Raw genomic sequence first — 16,077 nt, forward strand, 5'->3', positions numbered from 1 at the left:
TCATAGTGAAATTCTAAAAATTACCTATAGTGTGGTGAGCTTAGGGGAGATGCTGAACAAGTCACACATAAGACCCTGCCCACACTGGAGAGGTAGCCAAGAATTACTGTCACCTCCACCCAGAGGAGGGGCCCTACCAAAGGCCACAGAGAAGACAGCACCCCCTTCTGAGACTGCTTGTTATCTCTGACACTGCGGGAGTTTCCTAATGAATAAGCACATAATTGAGTGTGTGTATCATTTCCTTTGTGATTCAGATCAGTGAAGCAATACGCCTTTGGTGCTTATTTATGAAGGACATATCACAAATACTTCACATCCCAAGTAGCTCTCAGAAAAACAACGCTGAAAAGTGGTCCTAAGGCCTGTTTCACTGATCTAAACTTCTCTATATTTTCCCATGTCGAATTCAAAATTAAAAAAAAAAAAAAAGAAAAGAAAAAAAGGCCAATGTAAGTGGGAACTGCTTGAGTGGATCAAGAAGAAAATGGAAAACAATAAAAATCACAGATAATCCCAAAACCTCACTTTGACCATTAGCATTCTCCCCCTTCAGACATTTCACAAAGTGGCTAATGAGTTGTCAACAACAATTACTTTATTGAGCATTGCTAGGTGCACAGCATTGTACAGAGCTTGAAAATGTCAGACTGATGTTTTTCACACCCTCTCTAAAGGCCTCCGGAATTCCCATGCTCCTGTGGTTTCGCATCCTGCACCCCAGGGAGCAGCCTGCTAGCACCTCTGCTGTTGCACTTACCATGCAGTTGTGTCAGGTGGTCTCCCTACTGGGCTTTTGAACGCTTCAAAGATGGGATCCGTGCCGCGTTTATCTCTGCATCCTTGACGTTCAAACCCATAATGGATGGATGAATGACTGGATGAACGAGGAGCGCTTCACTCTAGTTCCCTCTCTAAACTCCTAGTCTGCGTTTAGGTGGAAGTGCTAATGCCGAGCGAGAGGCCAACGTTCAAAAGGCACGATGTTTGAAAAGGAGTGTCCACAAGCGTGGCTCGTCCACACACTAGAAAACCAGCTCCCTAAAGATGAAGAGGTGGCTGACTTCCCCAAGGACCTGGGACCGTAACAGAGCCACAGAAAAATCTCTAAGCCAGAGCTGGGGTGTATCGACCCAAACTCCCACCTCAAAACCCAAAGCAGCTGGTTGGCAACAGACCAGCAGTCCAGCCACGTGCTGGGCCACGGCGCCTGTGAACCGGGGGCACGGCCATCTCCAGTGGTCCAGTGCAGAGTCTCAGCCACCTAAACCTAAGGATATTTTTTTGCTTTACTATCCCTTCCCAGATTTCAAAAAAGGCCATGCAAGAATAAATAAATAAGACACTGAACAAGAAGCCGTGAAACAGAAGACATTTCCAAAAGGCTCTCAAGGAGCAGTTGGGATACCCTGCTCCTTGCATGGTGCCAAGGGGCTCAAGCTGCCATGGATGCCCTGTTTGGGCCTTTCAGTTTGCAAATATGTACGTACTATGTGGGAATACAGAGTCTGTGGGACGTAGGAAGCGTGATGTTGCGCATGGATGGCCAATAGTGTCACCACATAGGATGAATCCAACGGATGAGTGTTTGATGGATGATGGAGAAAACTCCGCCATGGTCCAGGGAGGCAGCCGAATAGTACCGCATACACCACATATCTGACATCCAGGTGTGACGGGACACGTGGAAAAGATCCTGGCTCCTGATATGCCATCAGGTAGCCGAGAAACTGAAGGCAAGCCTGCTGCCTCCCTGTGCCTCAGGCTCCTCGTTAAATGAAGGTTTGGCCAGACTGTCTCTCTGGTCACTTCTAAGATTTTCTTTCTTTCATCGGCAGGATTCTTGACCCATCGGTACCCTTGCCCTTCCATGTACCTTCACACGGCTGAGACGAAGGGAAGCCCAATTACAGATGTTAATGCTCACACACAGAACTGTTGGTGAAATACTGCTTAAGATGCTACAATTCAGTTCACAGCTCCCTATCACGGACCGTCTGGGGTCATAAGCCCCAACCTTGCATCACAGATTGATTAGGATGCCAGCTCGCTGGCTGCTCTTCTACTCTGGGTCCAAGTCAATTATTTTTCTGCAAAATGTAACTCACTACACTCATGTTTCACGTCCACCAACCCAATACAAATAGCTGACCATCATTCTCTCCTCGTTGTCTTTCTGGGCCCCAAGTTTTTGCATCCAACTTTCAGATGAATGGTGGCCTGCGCCCCCAAGATCAATACTTTACACGTGGCCCCTTTTTGTCTTTTTTTTTTTTCACCTCACAGCAACTCTTTACAGCACTCAGAAAAATCCAGACCACTCACTCTCAGCTGTGGAAGGCAGAGCAAAATTTGGGAGATTCTTACCATTTTCAGTGCAAGATTTAAAATGACAAGTGTTTGATTAAAAGAGTGGGGATTAGCTCTCAAACAGAATTTGCTTCAATGGGAGAGTTATGTTTTCTAGCCTCAAACACACTATAAAAATAATTGCCTAAGAGATAATTCTTAATCAAGTTTATACATATATAAACTTTCCAGATGGCTAGAATAGTTTTTGTTCAGTGGCTCTTTTCTATACATTTATACCAAAACAATCTTTTAAGGAAAGAAGTCAGCATGTTTTACTATATTGGGTATTTGCTTGATGTATAAGACAGAATGATCTAGTATGCTGCAGAATTTGAATTTTCATATTAGCTTAATATGTAGGTCTTTGAGATCAAGCTTGTCAGCCAGAGATTTAATATATTTCAAGTTAATCCAAGCTTGGCTAGGGATGGCCTGGGACCTACTGCACTTACTCAGAGCTGGGCTCTGACCCTTGTGCCCTCTTCTTTATACCCCAAAAGACTGTCCTACACTGTTCAAGAGGCAAACAATCTTTGCCCTTGCATTCAAAATTTGCTATGCCACATTTGGCATAAAATGCTTACCATTACATTAAAAAAAATGCTGCAAAATTCAACTCTGGAGATAAAAACATCTTAAAGATCCTTGGTAACCACGGAAAGCTAAGGGATATAGCAGATTCCATATCCTAAGAAAGCTATTTCAACAGGGAAGCATGTCTGCACCTCACCAAGGTCAGCTGAGTCATGGAGAAAGAAGCAAAAGACACATTGGCCAAGAATATTTCTATCAGTTTTGCCTTGAGTCTCAGAGAGTGATGGGAGGAACAAGGTTTCTTTTTCATTGTCTCAGAAAACCCTTTGGTTTAGACTGTCCTCTTTCTAATTCTTCCCTCCCTCTTCTGTGATTTTTACTGATCACACTGAACACCAGAATATCTCAGCTGGTCATCTGTATCAGTAAATAAGCGAAGGTTATGGTTTAGAAGTTTGCCCATTTCACATCAGATGACCTACACATAACTCTGAACATTTCTCTAGGGTCAAGTCTAAACTGTACCATCTTCCTTTGCCAAAACATACAGACATCCCCAGGAAAGGCCAAAAAAATAATGATAATTGAGAGTGAACAAAAACCCACTGTACAGACAAAGTATTCCAGCCTTCTCTATTTAAAGAAAAAAATCAAATTTACTGTGACTGGCCACTATTAGTTTTTTGAGTTCTATAACTCCCCAGAATTTTCAAAAGTAACCTTGTAGCCAATTCGCTTGAAAACACTAAATACAACCTGAAATAAGCCACCCATGGTACCAAAAGCAGTGTCAAAGAGCAGAGAGATGGCACCACCAAGGCCCACTGCAATGTCCTTGCACACAATGGGAATGGCGCCCATGGTGTACACGGGGAAAGTGGCCACATCCACAAGGACTCGGACAGGGATGCCCAGAATGCGGCAAACAAGCTTTAGCAGACAACAAAGGATCCGGAGAATGGCCCTGATGATTTTGACTATGACTTTGAGTACCTTCCAGGGAATGCTTGCCAGCTCTTCCCCAATGGCCAAGAGGTACGAGACAGTGGCTGAACCCAGGTGGTACAGGCAACCTTCTATGCCATTAATCACCTGCTTGGTGACATACCACAGGATATACACAGTGTTCTTCAGGATTCCTACCACAAGGTAGCAAATTAACTGGGAGAGCTTGATGAACGGCGTAGCGATGAAGCCTACAAGTTTCCCCAGAAAGCTGCTCCTTTCCTCAGATGCCTCTGGAGGCAGCAGAGCCGACCTCTTGCTCCTGGTGCTGGGGAGGGGACTAGTGCTTTCTTTAGACTGCGCCATCCGCTCTTCATCCTGGACTTGGTTAACCATTTCCAGGATCTTTTTCATTTTCTCTGTGTCCTGCTCTGTTTCACCACAGTTGTTCTGGAACAACTGAGGGTTAGATGGAAGCAGTTTCTCCAGCTCTTTCAGCATCACATCTTCTATGACATCACCGTCCCTGGTGTGCTTGACAAAGCCCATGGCCCAGCCTCCTCCAGGGACAGCACAGCAGGCTGCCAGCCACACAAACTTAGGGATGGTCACCTTGTCTTTCACTTTGATGTCTGAGGGCACGGCGCCCGTGATGATGTATAGGTCGTCCCCATCGCCGCACTGTGGGGTCAAGGCCCGGTCCATGAGGCTGTTGAGATTCATGTACCACCGCTCCTGGAAGGTCGGGGTCATCGGAGCTGCATTTGTGAGAGTGAATGTGGCCACGTGGGAGTCACTGCTGAGGGAGAATGGGTACAGCTGTCCTCTCTGGTAATCGGAATCCAGGTAATCTGTATTCAAGGCTTGCTTGCTTCCCAGATTGTTCACAGTGGTGGTGGCGTCAGCCTCATGAGTCACCTCCTCAAGGCTGCTGTTGGGGTCATCAATCTGAAAGAAGAGAGGGAGTGATCAGATGCATCTGCGATTGGCAGTGAGGATGCCCTTGAACCACCCTGCCAAGACTCTAACAAAAGTCCATTTCCTACACTCAGGGTTGAGTCTGGCTTTCTGGTGCACACACACTTCATTCTAACATCCCCCAATCCCAATGTTTGAAAGCATCTTTCAAACACGCTGTTTCCTATTTTACTCTGTGTTTCCGCCACTCCTGCTCCGCGGTAATACCCCATCGCACTATCACACTCACCCCCCCCCCCACAAATACACCATCATGACATTCATTTCTAATCTGCTGTGGATTTATGAATTTCATAGCTCTTTTTTGGAATATTTTTCCATGCGATTCAACTTCATTGTAAAAATGAAGCAAGAGGAAAGTAGATCTCAATAGGCCCAAATGAGTCAGAAATGTGATTCAGATAATCAGCCACCAATGTAATGAGCACATTCTTAATGAATGTTTATATACTTTGGGATATATGAAAAAACCAACTCTAATCAGAGCATCTAAATCAAATGAGGGAAAACATATAGCTTATTGTAGTTATCAGATACTTACCAGGCTAAACTAAGACTAAAATTTGAAAGCCCTGGCCGGTGTGGCTTGGCTCAGTGGCTGAAGCATTGGCCCACACACCAAAGGGTTGTGGGTTCAATTCCCAGTCAATGGCACATACCTGGGGCACATACCTGGGTTGCAGGTTCCATCCCCAGCCCCGTTGAGGTGTGTGCAGGAGGCTACCAATCGATGTTTCTCTCTCTCTTTCTCTTTCTCTCCCCCTCCCTCCCTCCCTCCCTTCCACTCTCTCTAAAAAAAAATCAAGAAAAAAATATCCTCAAGTGAGGATTAACAAAAAAAATTATAATTTGACCAATTGCTGTTTGAACTTAATCTCCCCATGACATTTAGTATTATTAACAATTCTGTCTAGGTCAATCTAGATATGTAACAATAATGCACCAATAAACCTACTCTTGCCCCAAACTGTGTGTGTGTGTGTATAAAATCTTGGGGATTTTGTTGTTGTTGTTTTTAATTCAGCAGTATAATGTATACTTTCACTTTCCCAATTTGAAAGGAAAAAAAGAATCAGCTCAGGATCGACGCAGAACTCTGTTTTTACCTCTCAAACCAGACCAGGGGCCCTGTATATTCCCCCAGGACCCAACCAAGGACTGACACACATTAGCATCTCAAGGTACTAATTCTTCTTTATGCCCTGAGATAGTCATCATGACAGACAGGCATAATAGCAGGAAGTTGAACTAACCCACATTTTCAAAAACAAGGGAAGTTAAATAAAGTATGTTATATCTATCAGAGAAATATCTCAAAGCCATTAAAAAGCACTTGTAATTATGATGAATTTGTAATGATGAGGAAATATATGCTATAAGACTGAAAGGAAAAGACAGGATATGAAATTAAATAAAAACAATTTTTTAAGTCTAAAAACAGGCAAGAAAAACTTTGGAAGGACACAGAAGAAAATGTCTGCAATGGTTTTTTGATTCCTGGGGATGCTAGTGATTTTCTCCCTCTATTTTCTTGGTTTTTTCCCTATATCTCTCCTACCCACCTCTCCTGCCGACATCAACCCACACATTATTTATATTATGTGTTACTTTCAAAGGGAAACAAACAAAAAAGAAACAAATTAAAATAAGTAAATTCTTAATATCTGATTCCGTAGAGTTAGGGCTACTCACTAATATCCATCACTAAACCCAAGGAAGTCAAGGCCATGCGAACTGTGTTGTGCCTCTTTACAGGAGAAAAACCAACCATGCTTTTCTTCAGCTCTGCGATGGCAAATGTGGGCATGTTCACGGGAGTATGTGTACGGTTACCAAGGGCAATGGGTGAGCAAATTGATGCGAAAGCAGGAATATTTCCTGAAGTCTAATGGATTACTCCATAGCCTTACCCTTCAAGGCTGTTCCATCCCTTCCCCCAGTCTTAGAATCAGCAATGATCCTAGATGTTCTCCACTCCCATCAGATCCCCAGAGGACAGAGATAAGCTGCTCATTCATTTTGTAAAGCTTCTGCAGCTGCTCTCCTGTGGCTGAAAGATATACCACAGGGGACTATCAGCCTCATTCCTGAATCGTGAGATCAAGATATGACAGAGTCAAGATTGTGGAGTCTTGGGTGTGAAGTCAGGAATTTCAAGATGCACATGTTTCCATGGTTACTAGGCATCCTGTCTGCATTTAGCCTACAACTTCTTGATCCCCTCTTGGGAAAATCTGGAGCTGATTTTTTTAAATTGGTAGCCCGGTGACAGAGCATAGGCAGGACGCAGGTGTGTTTTCAGCCCAAGGGCCATCCAGGAATGAAACAGTGCCTACAGGGGTGGATGGCAGGCCTGGAACAGGAGCGGAGAAGAGAGACTCTTGGATGAGGAAGGGAAGGAGCAAGAGAGAGAGGCAAAGGGGGAAGAAAAGGAGAGCAGTGAATGCGAGAAGAAGAGAGAGAGGAGAGGCAGAAACCAGGACTGTGGGTTGACTAGTCTCAAGCTCTAGAACATGGCCTCCCAGTTGCCAAGGTCAGAGGAGACTTAGCTGGTTGCTTCCGCTTCCTCTCAGGCCACTTGGGTTCATGGGGCTTCACATTTCTGCTGTGGCTGTGCACCTGGCAACCAGGTTAATCCTTTCCTGCCCACACTTCAAAGGTACAAGGGAAATGGGCCAGATGGCACCGAGGTTGCTGGCGAGGCCAGGGCCTACTTCTGCAATGGGTTCTGTGCCCTGGGCCTCCCTGGCAAAAGGAATAATTAAACTATATGCTGTGGATACACAGGCAGGAGAGAACACATCTTCCCTCCCCCTTTCCTTGCTTCTGCAGAGCCCCATATCCACTACATTTTTTTGATCTTCATATCTGGCTCTACGGTTTGATGACAAGATAGAATATAATGTTTGAAATCAAGACAGAAGGCCTGCATACTGTACCTATATAGTGACGAGGTGTGGGGTCAGGGACTAGTACAGTTTAAACTACTCAACACTTGTTTTCAACATAGCACTATATGGAAGGTATTTTTATCTTATTTTACCTTATTTTACAGTGTCCTAAGACAGGACACAGAAAAATGGTGTAACTTCTCAAAGTCACCTAATAATTAGCAGGAACAGGGTTTGAACCGAAATCGGTCCTTTTATTCCTAAAGCATGCATCCTTTATTACTAAGCCACACTTTCCCCCGTCCTAATGGACACTGTGATACCAGTTTTCTCTGTCACAGATTGGGAAAGAGTGTTGCACTAGCTGCAATTGCCTTTTCTCTCCGGGTCATGGAATAAATGAAGTTCCTCAAGGTTGCAGGGAGAGAAGCTGCTATCTGGATGCCCGGCGTTGCAGTCCCAGGCTAGCGAGAATGGCAGGGGGAGGGAGAAGGGCACAGCTGCAGGCTGGCCTTCATGCCTCCTTGTTGGCTTTGCCCAGGGCTCCTGGCAGCTGAGCCAGTAGCTTCACGGTCTAACGGTGTGGCGGCACAGGCAGAGGGCAGCTGGCCAGCGCCGTCCCCAGGCTACTATTACCCTTAGAAACCGGCCAGCGGCCTGGCTCAGCGTTCCTGTTACGGTAGCTCCTCGGCCGGCTACTCCCTTTTTATTCCTCTACACCAGCAGGGGCACCAGAGAACAGCAAGCACAGCGAAACTTCCCGGAGAAAAACCAAAATCAGTCCACTCAGCACAGCCTCCTGCACTCCCGCTGCACAGAACGGAGTGAAACAGTTAGGAAAGGGGCTCTGCACAGCCACGGTCACCTGGATAAGCTGTATGGAGTAACTGACTCCGGATTGTATTCCTTAAGACTTTCTGTTTTCAACGAACACTCATTCATGTTGCCTCCGGTAAGGATGGCTCACTGGAAGGATAGAAAGGCACAGAAACCAAGAGAAGCTGAACCAATAGACTCCCAAAGCCCCAGAACTGTGGTGGAGCTTGGATTCCAGAAATGGGTTCCAGGCAGCTCTAAGAAATTTTGGCAGCAAGAGTCTGTGGCTGAGACTAATTCGACGTTAATGATTGCCGTCGTTCAGCCACATTTGACCTGTTGGACTTTTTCTATCTCTCCCTCCTGGCTTCTTCACCTACTTCTTTCTGTGTAGCTCTTTTCTACTTCATGCCTTCTGCTGACCTATGGTCTCTGTTCCATCACCACTCGAGCTTGCACATGGATCACCATGGCCTCCCTGGCCACTGACCATATCATTAACCTGCAATCTTAGCTACTTCTGTTACTTAATTTTCTATTTCAAATGCTCAAGAGACAGGATCCGATTTACCCAGATCAACTTTAAATATCAGGTCATGTCAAGACAACCGTATGGAATAGCCATCCTTGAGTTAAATGCTCACCCCTGTCCAATCAGCTGTGGCTGGGTGCTGGAGAAAGAGCTCTGGTGATGGCACAGGACTTCCCCTCCATCAGAGACCAAGGAAGTGTCAGGCATCTTATCTAGTCATAGCCTTAGTTCAACACACTAATATAGATAAATGAGTGTGAATAATACTAAACAAAATTAAAACAAGAAATAAAAAATAAATTTCCCAAGGTTTATCTAATCTATTATTACTCTCTGACAAAAATAACAAAGGATGTCTTATAAGATGACATGTTGACCTTCTATAAACACTTTATTCTCTCCTTTGAGGGTCCAATTAGATACACCTCAAAACCTCTCTTTCTGTCTTTTCTGTCTTATCTTCTTTTTCATATTTTGTATCTCATCAACTCTCTATATTGTATACTAGGTGAGTTCCTCTGATATATCTTCCAAGTCACTAGATCACTCTTCAGCTATGTCTAGTTTACCTGTTTGTTGAAGTTTGTTTTCTTTTTTTAACTCAATGATTCTTTTTTCTTTTCTAGCATTTCTATATGGTTCTATTTCAAATTTTCCTTAATTATTTTCTCTTGTGAAATTCTTTTTTATCTTTCAATAATTTAGACATGCTTATCTTAAAGTCCCTTTAAGATTTCTCTATGTTATTTGGTTTTTCGGTTTATTTTGCTGCTTCTATTGGTTAACTTCAAGGTGGTGTGTATAGTAAGTGCTTTTCACTTTTTGCTGGTAAGCTTGTCTTCTTAAGAGGTCCATGGTGCTTTATTGAAAAAAACAAAGTTAATAGGATTACTTTTGCAGTTGCCTCTACCAGAGCCCTAAAGAGTTCGATAATTATGAACTAGTTTCTGAGTTATTTTTTCAGCTCAGGGTTTCCACAGGGAGGAATCAGTGCAAATTTGAACCTATACAAAGGAAAGATGATGAGTCTAGACTTACTTCTGGGATGGTTTGTATTTCTACTCATGACATGGGTGGGCAACTTGCAGGAAATTTTTCTGTCTAGTTCATCAATGCTGCAGCAATTTGCTAGCTTTCAGCTTTACTCGGTAAGCCTAGTTCCAGTTTCAAGTCATGAATAGGGTATGTAACCTTAACTCCTGTCCCCACGCAGGTTAGAGACCTAGCATCCATGTGGCTTCCCACACATAGCTTTGGCCACTGGTTTCTTATATATTTCTGGCATCTGAAAATTTCTTTCTTACTTTTTTGCTGAAATATGAATTTGTATATGTGTGTGTGTGTATACACACACATATATAAATCCAATATTTCTATGTGATTGCGGTGGGAGGAAAGAAATTCCACATCTGCCCAGGCATTCTGTTTTCCTCATTGTCTCAGGTTTAAAAAGTTTCTCCTAAAATATGCCTTCTTAACTTTTATAACTCAACAGATTTATTACCCCCAAATTTATTTACCTTGCTTAAATCTCTTTTTTTTTTCTTTTCTATTTAGACCACCTCCTGGTTAAGTGTTTGGTGAAAGTAGAACAGTATTTTCCAGCAGCTTTACTGATGATGTCAAGAACTTCATAAGCTAAAAGTTTCTCACTAAGAATAGGATATAGGGACTCCCAACTCTTTTCTAAATCACATCAACCAGCTTAAAAACAATCTGATTCTGTTTGTTTTTTGTCATTTCTTTGCATTATCTATTACCTATAATTTTTTTCGCTGTTCATTCATAGGTATTTCCATCTTCCTGTAATTTATTTCCATTGATTTTGTATTCTGCAATGTAGAGTCATTCAAAAAATTATATATTATGCCCTTGCATGGTGGCTCGGTGGCTGGGGCATCATCCTGTGCACCAAAAAGGTTGCAGGTTTGATGCCTGGTCAGGGCACATACTTACATTGTGAGTTTGATCCCTGGTCAGAACGTGTACAAGAGGCAACCTATGGATTTTTCTCTTTCACATCAATGTTTCTCCTTCTCTCTCTCTCTAAAATCAATAAAAACATATTCTCATGTGAGGATTAAAAAAAATTAGATATTACATTATGAAGTCACTTCACCATATCATTTATAAACCATATTAATTCCCGGGGCCTTATAATAGTCTGCTAACTGACCTCCACTGAGAGAAATGCCCCTTATAATTCCTACTTTTTGTCTTAAAACCAGTTTTAACCTATGACAAATCTTTCTTCTGATCCCAAGATGAATAATGTTTTATTATCATTTGTTAAAGAACCATCTGAAAAGCTAAATAAAATCACTATAACAGCTTCCTGTCATTACCATGCTTATTTAACTCCACAGTCAAGTATGTTTGGCAGGCTCTCACTTTCTGAAGGAGCGACAAAGTGTGTGTGCAACTAAAATACCTAATGCATGTAAGGGAAACTGTATTAAAAGTAGTACTACTATTGTATTTTAAAAATCTAATATATTCTTTGACTAGTGTCATGTAAAGGGCAGATGTATTTTTCCATGCTCTCCGCAGGTACAGTTTAATGACCCGGTTATTGCAATTACAGTAAATTACTGACAACACTGCTCCCTAAAAACAAAAATGCTCCTATGATGTCAGAGGTAATTTCAGATTACAATTTCTGGGCTATACTTGCCCTTTTGTAGGCACCACTAATCTTATTCTTTGGTTTCCCAGCAGAATCTCTGAAGTCGGGGCAGGTACAAAGATCTCACTGTGTAATTCTCCTCCCTGCTGACCTAGTCCCCCTGGGCTGCCAGGGTCATTTGATATTGTTCCTGTGGTTCATGGAAACTTTTTTCCCCTTAATCACAATATGTTAAGTAGGTTTTAGAGAAATGAGCTCCTCCCTCCACCAGCATCCTGCTCCATAAATAATCTTATAAAAAATTCCTTTCAAATTTAGTACCAAGAAAAAAATAGTTTCTCTCCATGAGTTGGTCTGTTTCCTTCTGCCAGACATGAAAAGCTATTTAAGCCCATGGGATTTCTTTTTTGCTTTGGAATTAAACAAAAGGAGACTTTCAGTTTTCCTGCTAATATGCATGTAAAAAAAAATAGACTGATAGAAAATTGAAAATGAGTACTGGAGGGGAAATATTCACCTATTCAACAATATTTATTAATTTATAATAATTTACAATATTTATAAGCATATATTTTTGTGACTAGTGCTGTAAGAGGAAGCATCAGAATTGGTGGTAATAATAATAATAACAACAGCAGCCACCACCATTTATCGAGCACTTTATGCCAGGAACTATTCTGAGAACTTTACATGCATTAAATCAGTCAGTGGCTGTGCTAAGTTTGACTCATTTGAACTAACAAAACTAGGTACTATTATTATCACCTGTTGACAAGTAAAGAAACTGAGTCACATCAAGATTAAGTAACTTGCTTACGGTCACTCAGTTAGTGAGTAGCAGCATCAGGGCATGAGCTCAGGAAGCCCAGCCCCACCACAGCTGCTTTATACACTTGATATGCCTCAAAATAGGCCTTCACATCAAGAAACTCATCTTCTAGTTAGGAAAACAAGACAGATACATACGAAGTTACGCTGGAAACCAAGAAAAAAACAATAGCGTAATGCAGTTTATGTTAAGTGCCAAATAAATGGTATAAAGAAAAAAGAACAATCAGATTTCAGAGGAAGGGCACAGTGGGTAGAGTCAAGGAAGATTTCTTACTTCTTGGAGAAAGCAAAAGCTGAGGAAGGATTAGAAGGATGTGCAAGACTTTGATAAATTTAGAGAAATAGAAAGGTCAGTAAGGCTTAAGACCTCTACACAAAGGCTTGAAGGCAGAGACAAGTAGCCTGTGAAAACAGGATTCTGAGTAAGGAAAAGAGAAAGGTTTAATTGGAAAGGACAGCAGGGGACCAGATTATAGATGAATAATTAACCACCACTCAGTGAGTACTCCCTATGTTCCAGACACCAGGATAGTGCTTTACATAAAGTATCTTCTTTAATCCTAACAGGATCTCTATTACTTTCCTTTACAGAAGGAAAAATCTAGGCTCAGACACTGAGGAGGGTGCCCAGTGTCACAGTCAGCGAGGGTGAGACCACAAACCCACATGGTCTGACTTCAACAGCTATAACGCATGACTGCTCTGCTCCACTGTACACAGTGGAAATTCCCTGACGGTGTCTAAGGACCAGAGAATCTCTAGGGACATGTCATTTCAGGAAGATCCACTTGGCTGCCCTGGGCAGGAAAGCCTGGACCGCAAAGGAGGCGAGGGAATGGAACAGGAAGGCCATGCGCAAGGCTCCGGGAGGACGTGAGCGCTGGCCTGGGAGGGTCTGTGGAAACTGAAAGATGATGTCACAGGCCAGAGATGGGGTCACCGGGAGATGAAGGACAGTGGAGGACAAGTAAACAGGCTGACTTTTAAATGAGACAAAACTGACAGGCAGAAATATTTTATAGCAGCTAGAGATTCAGAGCTGGAGCTTGGGAGCAGAAGCAAGGTTGGAATTCCAGATGAGCAGTTAGCCACGGAGGTGTATTAACAACAAACACTCAACTGGTTCCCCCACTTTCTGTGGTCAGGCACCGTGGCGGGAGACTTACCGAGAATAATTAGAAGTACACAAATGAGCGTCTTTATTTTAATTGCTGTAAATTTATGTTTACTGTGTCCTAGGAAAATATAGCCAGTGTTTCATATGCACGATCTCATGGATATTATTATTGAGAACAAGACTAAATTGGTTTTCCAGGGAGTTGATTTAACATCAGTGTAAAGGCCAATTTCAAATAAACAGCAGTAAAGGTGGTACTCGGACACGGCGGAAGCTACAGAGCAGGTTTGCAAATGACTACAGACAGCACTGCTGCATCCCATTTGCTCCGCACCGAGCCCTACCAGGTAGGCATGTTTAACACCTGACACATGGGAAAATGAAAACTCAGGTAAGTGACATGTACAAGGTCATCCAACACAGAAGTGACAGAGCCGAGGCTTATGCCCAGCATCTTAGACTCCAAAGCTCCTCGCCACATGCCATCGGCAGCCCCGCCTCTGGATGAGAGAGACACGGGCGGTCACTCTGGAGGGCAGCAGGAGGAGCTGGGAGGCACAGAGGGAGCCGTGGGACAATCCACAGTCTGGTGTCGCATCAAAAAATTGGAGAAAACTTGGCTAGGAGAGGATTACCTGCCTCAGAGAGGAAAGTGAAGATGGAGACCAAGGCCAAGGCCTTTCGTGATTAAAGAATCCTCAGTGAGATTTCAAAGGGCAATTTCCACAGAAGGCTCTGGAAGGGAGACAGGTGGTGGAAGTGACTGTATATGGGCAAGAGGAGGGTACAGAAACAGACCTCTTCTTCGAGAAGTCTTTAGGTAAAGGCAGGAGATGAACAGGGCCCTGGACTGAGGAGCAGGATTTACAGGGATAAGCAGATTGTCTCCCAGCCCTGGCTGGTGTGGCTCAGTGGTTAGAAGGTTGGCGCTTGTACCCGAAGGGTCTCGGGTTGTATTCCTGGTCAAGGGCACATACCTGGGTTGCAGGTTCGATCCCGGGCCCCAGTTGGGGGCGAGTACAGGAGGCAACCAATCGATGTGTGTCTCTCATATCAATGTTTCTCTCTCCCCCCCCTTCCACTCTCTAAAAATCAATGGAAAAAATATCTTCAGGTGAAGATTAACAAAACAAACAAATAAACAAACAAAAAAGATTGTCTTCTAGCCCCCACACAGAGCCCAAGAAAGAGGGGGTGTTGGGAGGGTGGGGCTACTTAGGTCTCTGTACCAGGGGGCGTTCCAGGGGGATGCTGAGAAGGTGGTGGCCTAGAGGAGCAGTGAGCCACCGAGCAGAGCCCCGGTCCCTGAGGGTTTCTGGGCTGTGAAATCCCTGCAAACCTCAGGGGCCACAGTGACCCAGTACAGCTCTGCCACAGGGGAATTTGTCACTGAGGAGGGAGGAGGAGCTACTTGTTGGAAGTGACAGTGATCTGCAGGACAACACAAACATGAAGCTCCAGCACCTGCCAGCCACACCCTGCTCAGCCACATGCTCTCTCCTCTGCCTCCTCTTCTGTCCCCCTCCCTCTCCTCTCAACTCCTCCAGGGACAGAATCACACTAACTGCACAAGCCTCCTGGGAAACAGACCAGAGACGTGGCAGGTGCAGGGGAGGCCCTAACTCCCTTCCTGGCACCAAGCCTGCACAAGTGTTTTGACGTGACCAAGAACCCTACAGGGCCAGAAGAGTAGGAACTCAGCAAGGTCCCAGTTAGGACCTCCAAGGCCAGTCAGGGGACTGTGTCACGGAGCCAGGGAGCGAGGGCAGCCCTGACCATGGTGGGGTGGGGGTGTCACAGAGTGTCCCAGAACACAGAGCTCGAGGAGGCTTTACAGGGGGCTGGAATGGCTGGGTGGGGAGAAGTTTATAATTAGTCACCAAGATTTGTCTTAAAGAGCAGTCACAGTGGACCCACCAGGGGTTTAAAAGTCAAGAGGAAAGTTATCAGGGGAGCCGGTGTGCCTGAGAGCGGCTCCTGGTTGCTCCTTCCATCTTTACAGACTGTACGCTGCTCACACATTGGGATCATCTCATGTACTCTACTCTTTCTAGCTAATTCACAATGAAGACCCTGTGTGTGGCGGGTTCTTGGCAGGCATTTGCTGATTGCTATGCTGTGACTGCAGCAGTGGGAAAGGGGAGGGGGTCAGCAAAGGGAATGACACTGGGAGCTCGTGGAGGAGAGCTGGCCTGGCATGAGGGAACCTCCTCCGAGAAGGCCAGAGAGGAGAATGCATGGGGAACTGGCATTCTGAGTGTTCAGGGCAGCGGTGGCCAGCTTCTCTGCCATAAGTGGGGGCATGGTGGGCAGGACGTAGGGAGAACAGGGATGGTCTGCAAGTCTCCTGAGGTCACTGTGCCCGGGAATTCACAAGAGGAAGGCTGCTGAAAAGAAAGGAAGGCTCCACAAAGGCCAACCAGGATTAAGGGGGCAGGCCAGCTCTGCTGACACC

At 44.3% G+C, this 16,077-nt stretch overlaps 1 protein-coding gene across 1 annotated transcript in view; it reads right to left on the reverse strand.

The window, feature by feature from the left end:
* Positions 1 to 576: 576 nt before the first annotated feature.
* The window catches only part of ENDOD1 (endonuclease domain containing 1), a 32,870-nt gene continuing 17,369 nt past the window's right edge, over positions 577 to 16,077 (reverse strand). Inside the window, exon 2 of the mRNA XM_016206688.2 lies at positions 577 to 4,779. Coding sequence (XP_016062174.2) covers positions 3,577 to 4,779 — 1,203 coding nt within the window. The 3' untranslated portion in view covers positions 577 to 3,576. The remainder of the gene's footprint in view (positions 4,780 to 16,077) is intronic.

Source organism: Miniopterus natalensis, chromosome 11 (assembly GCF_054644295.1).
Source record: "Miniopterus natalensis isolate mMinNat1 chromosome 11, mMinNat1.hap1, whole genome shotgun sequence".
In the NCBI taxonomy this organism is placed as follows: domain Eukaryota; kingdom Metazoa; phylum Chordata; class Mammalia; order Chiroptera; family Miniopteridae; genus Miniopterus; species Miniopterus natalensis.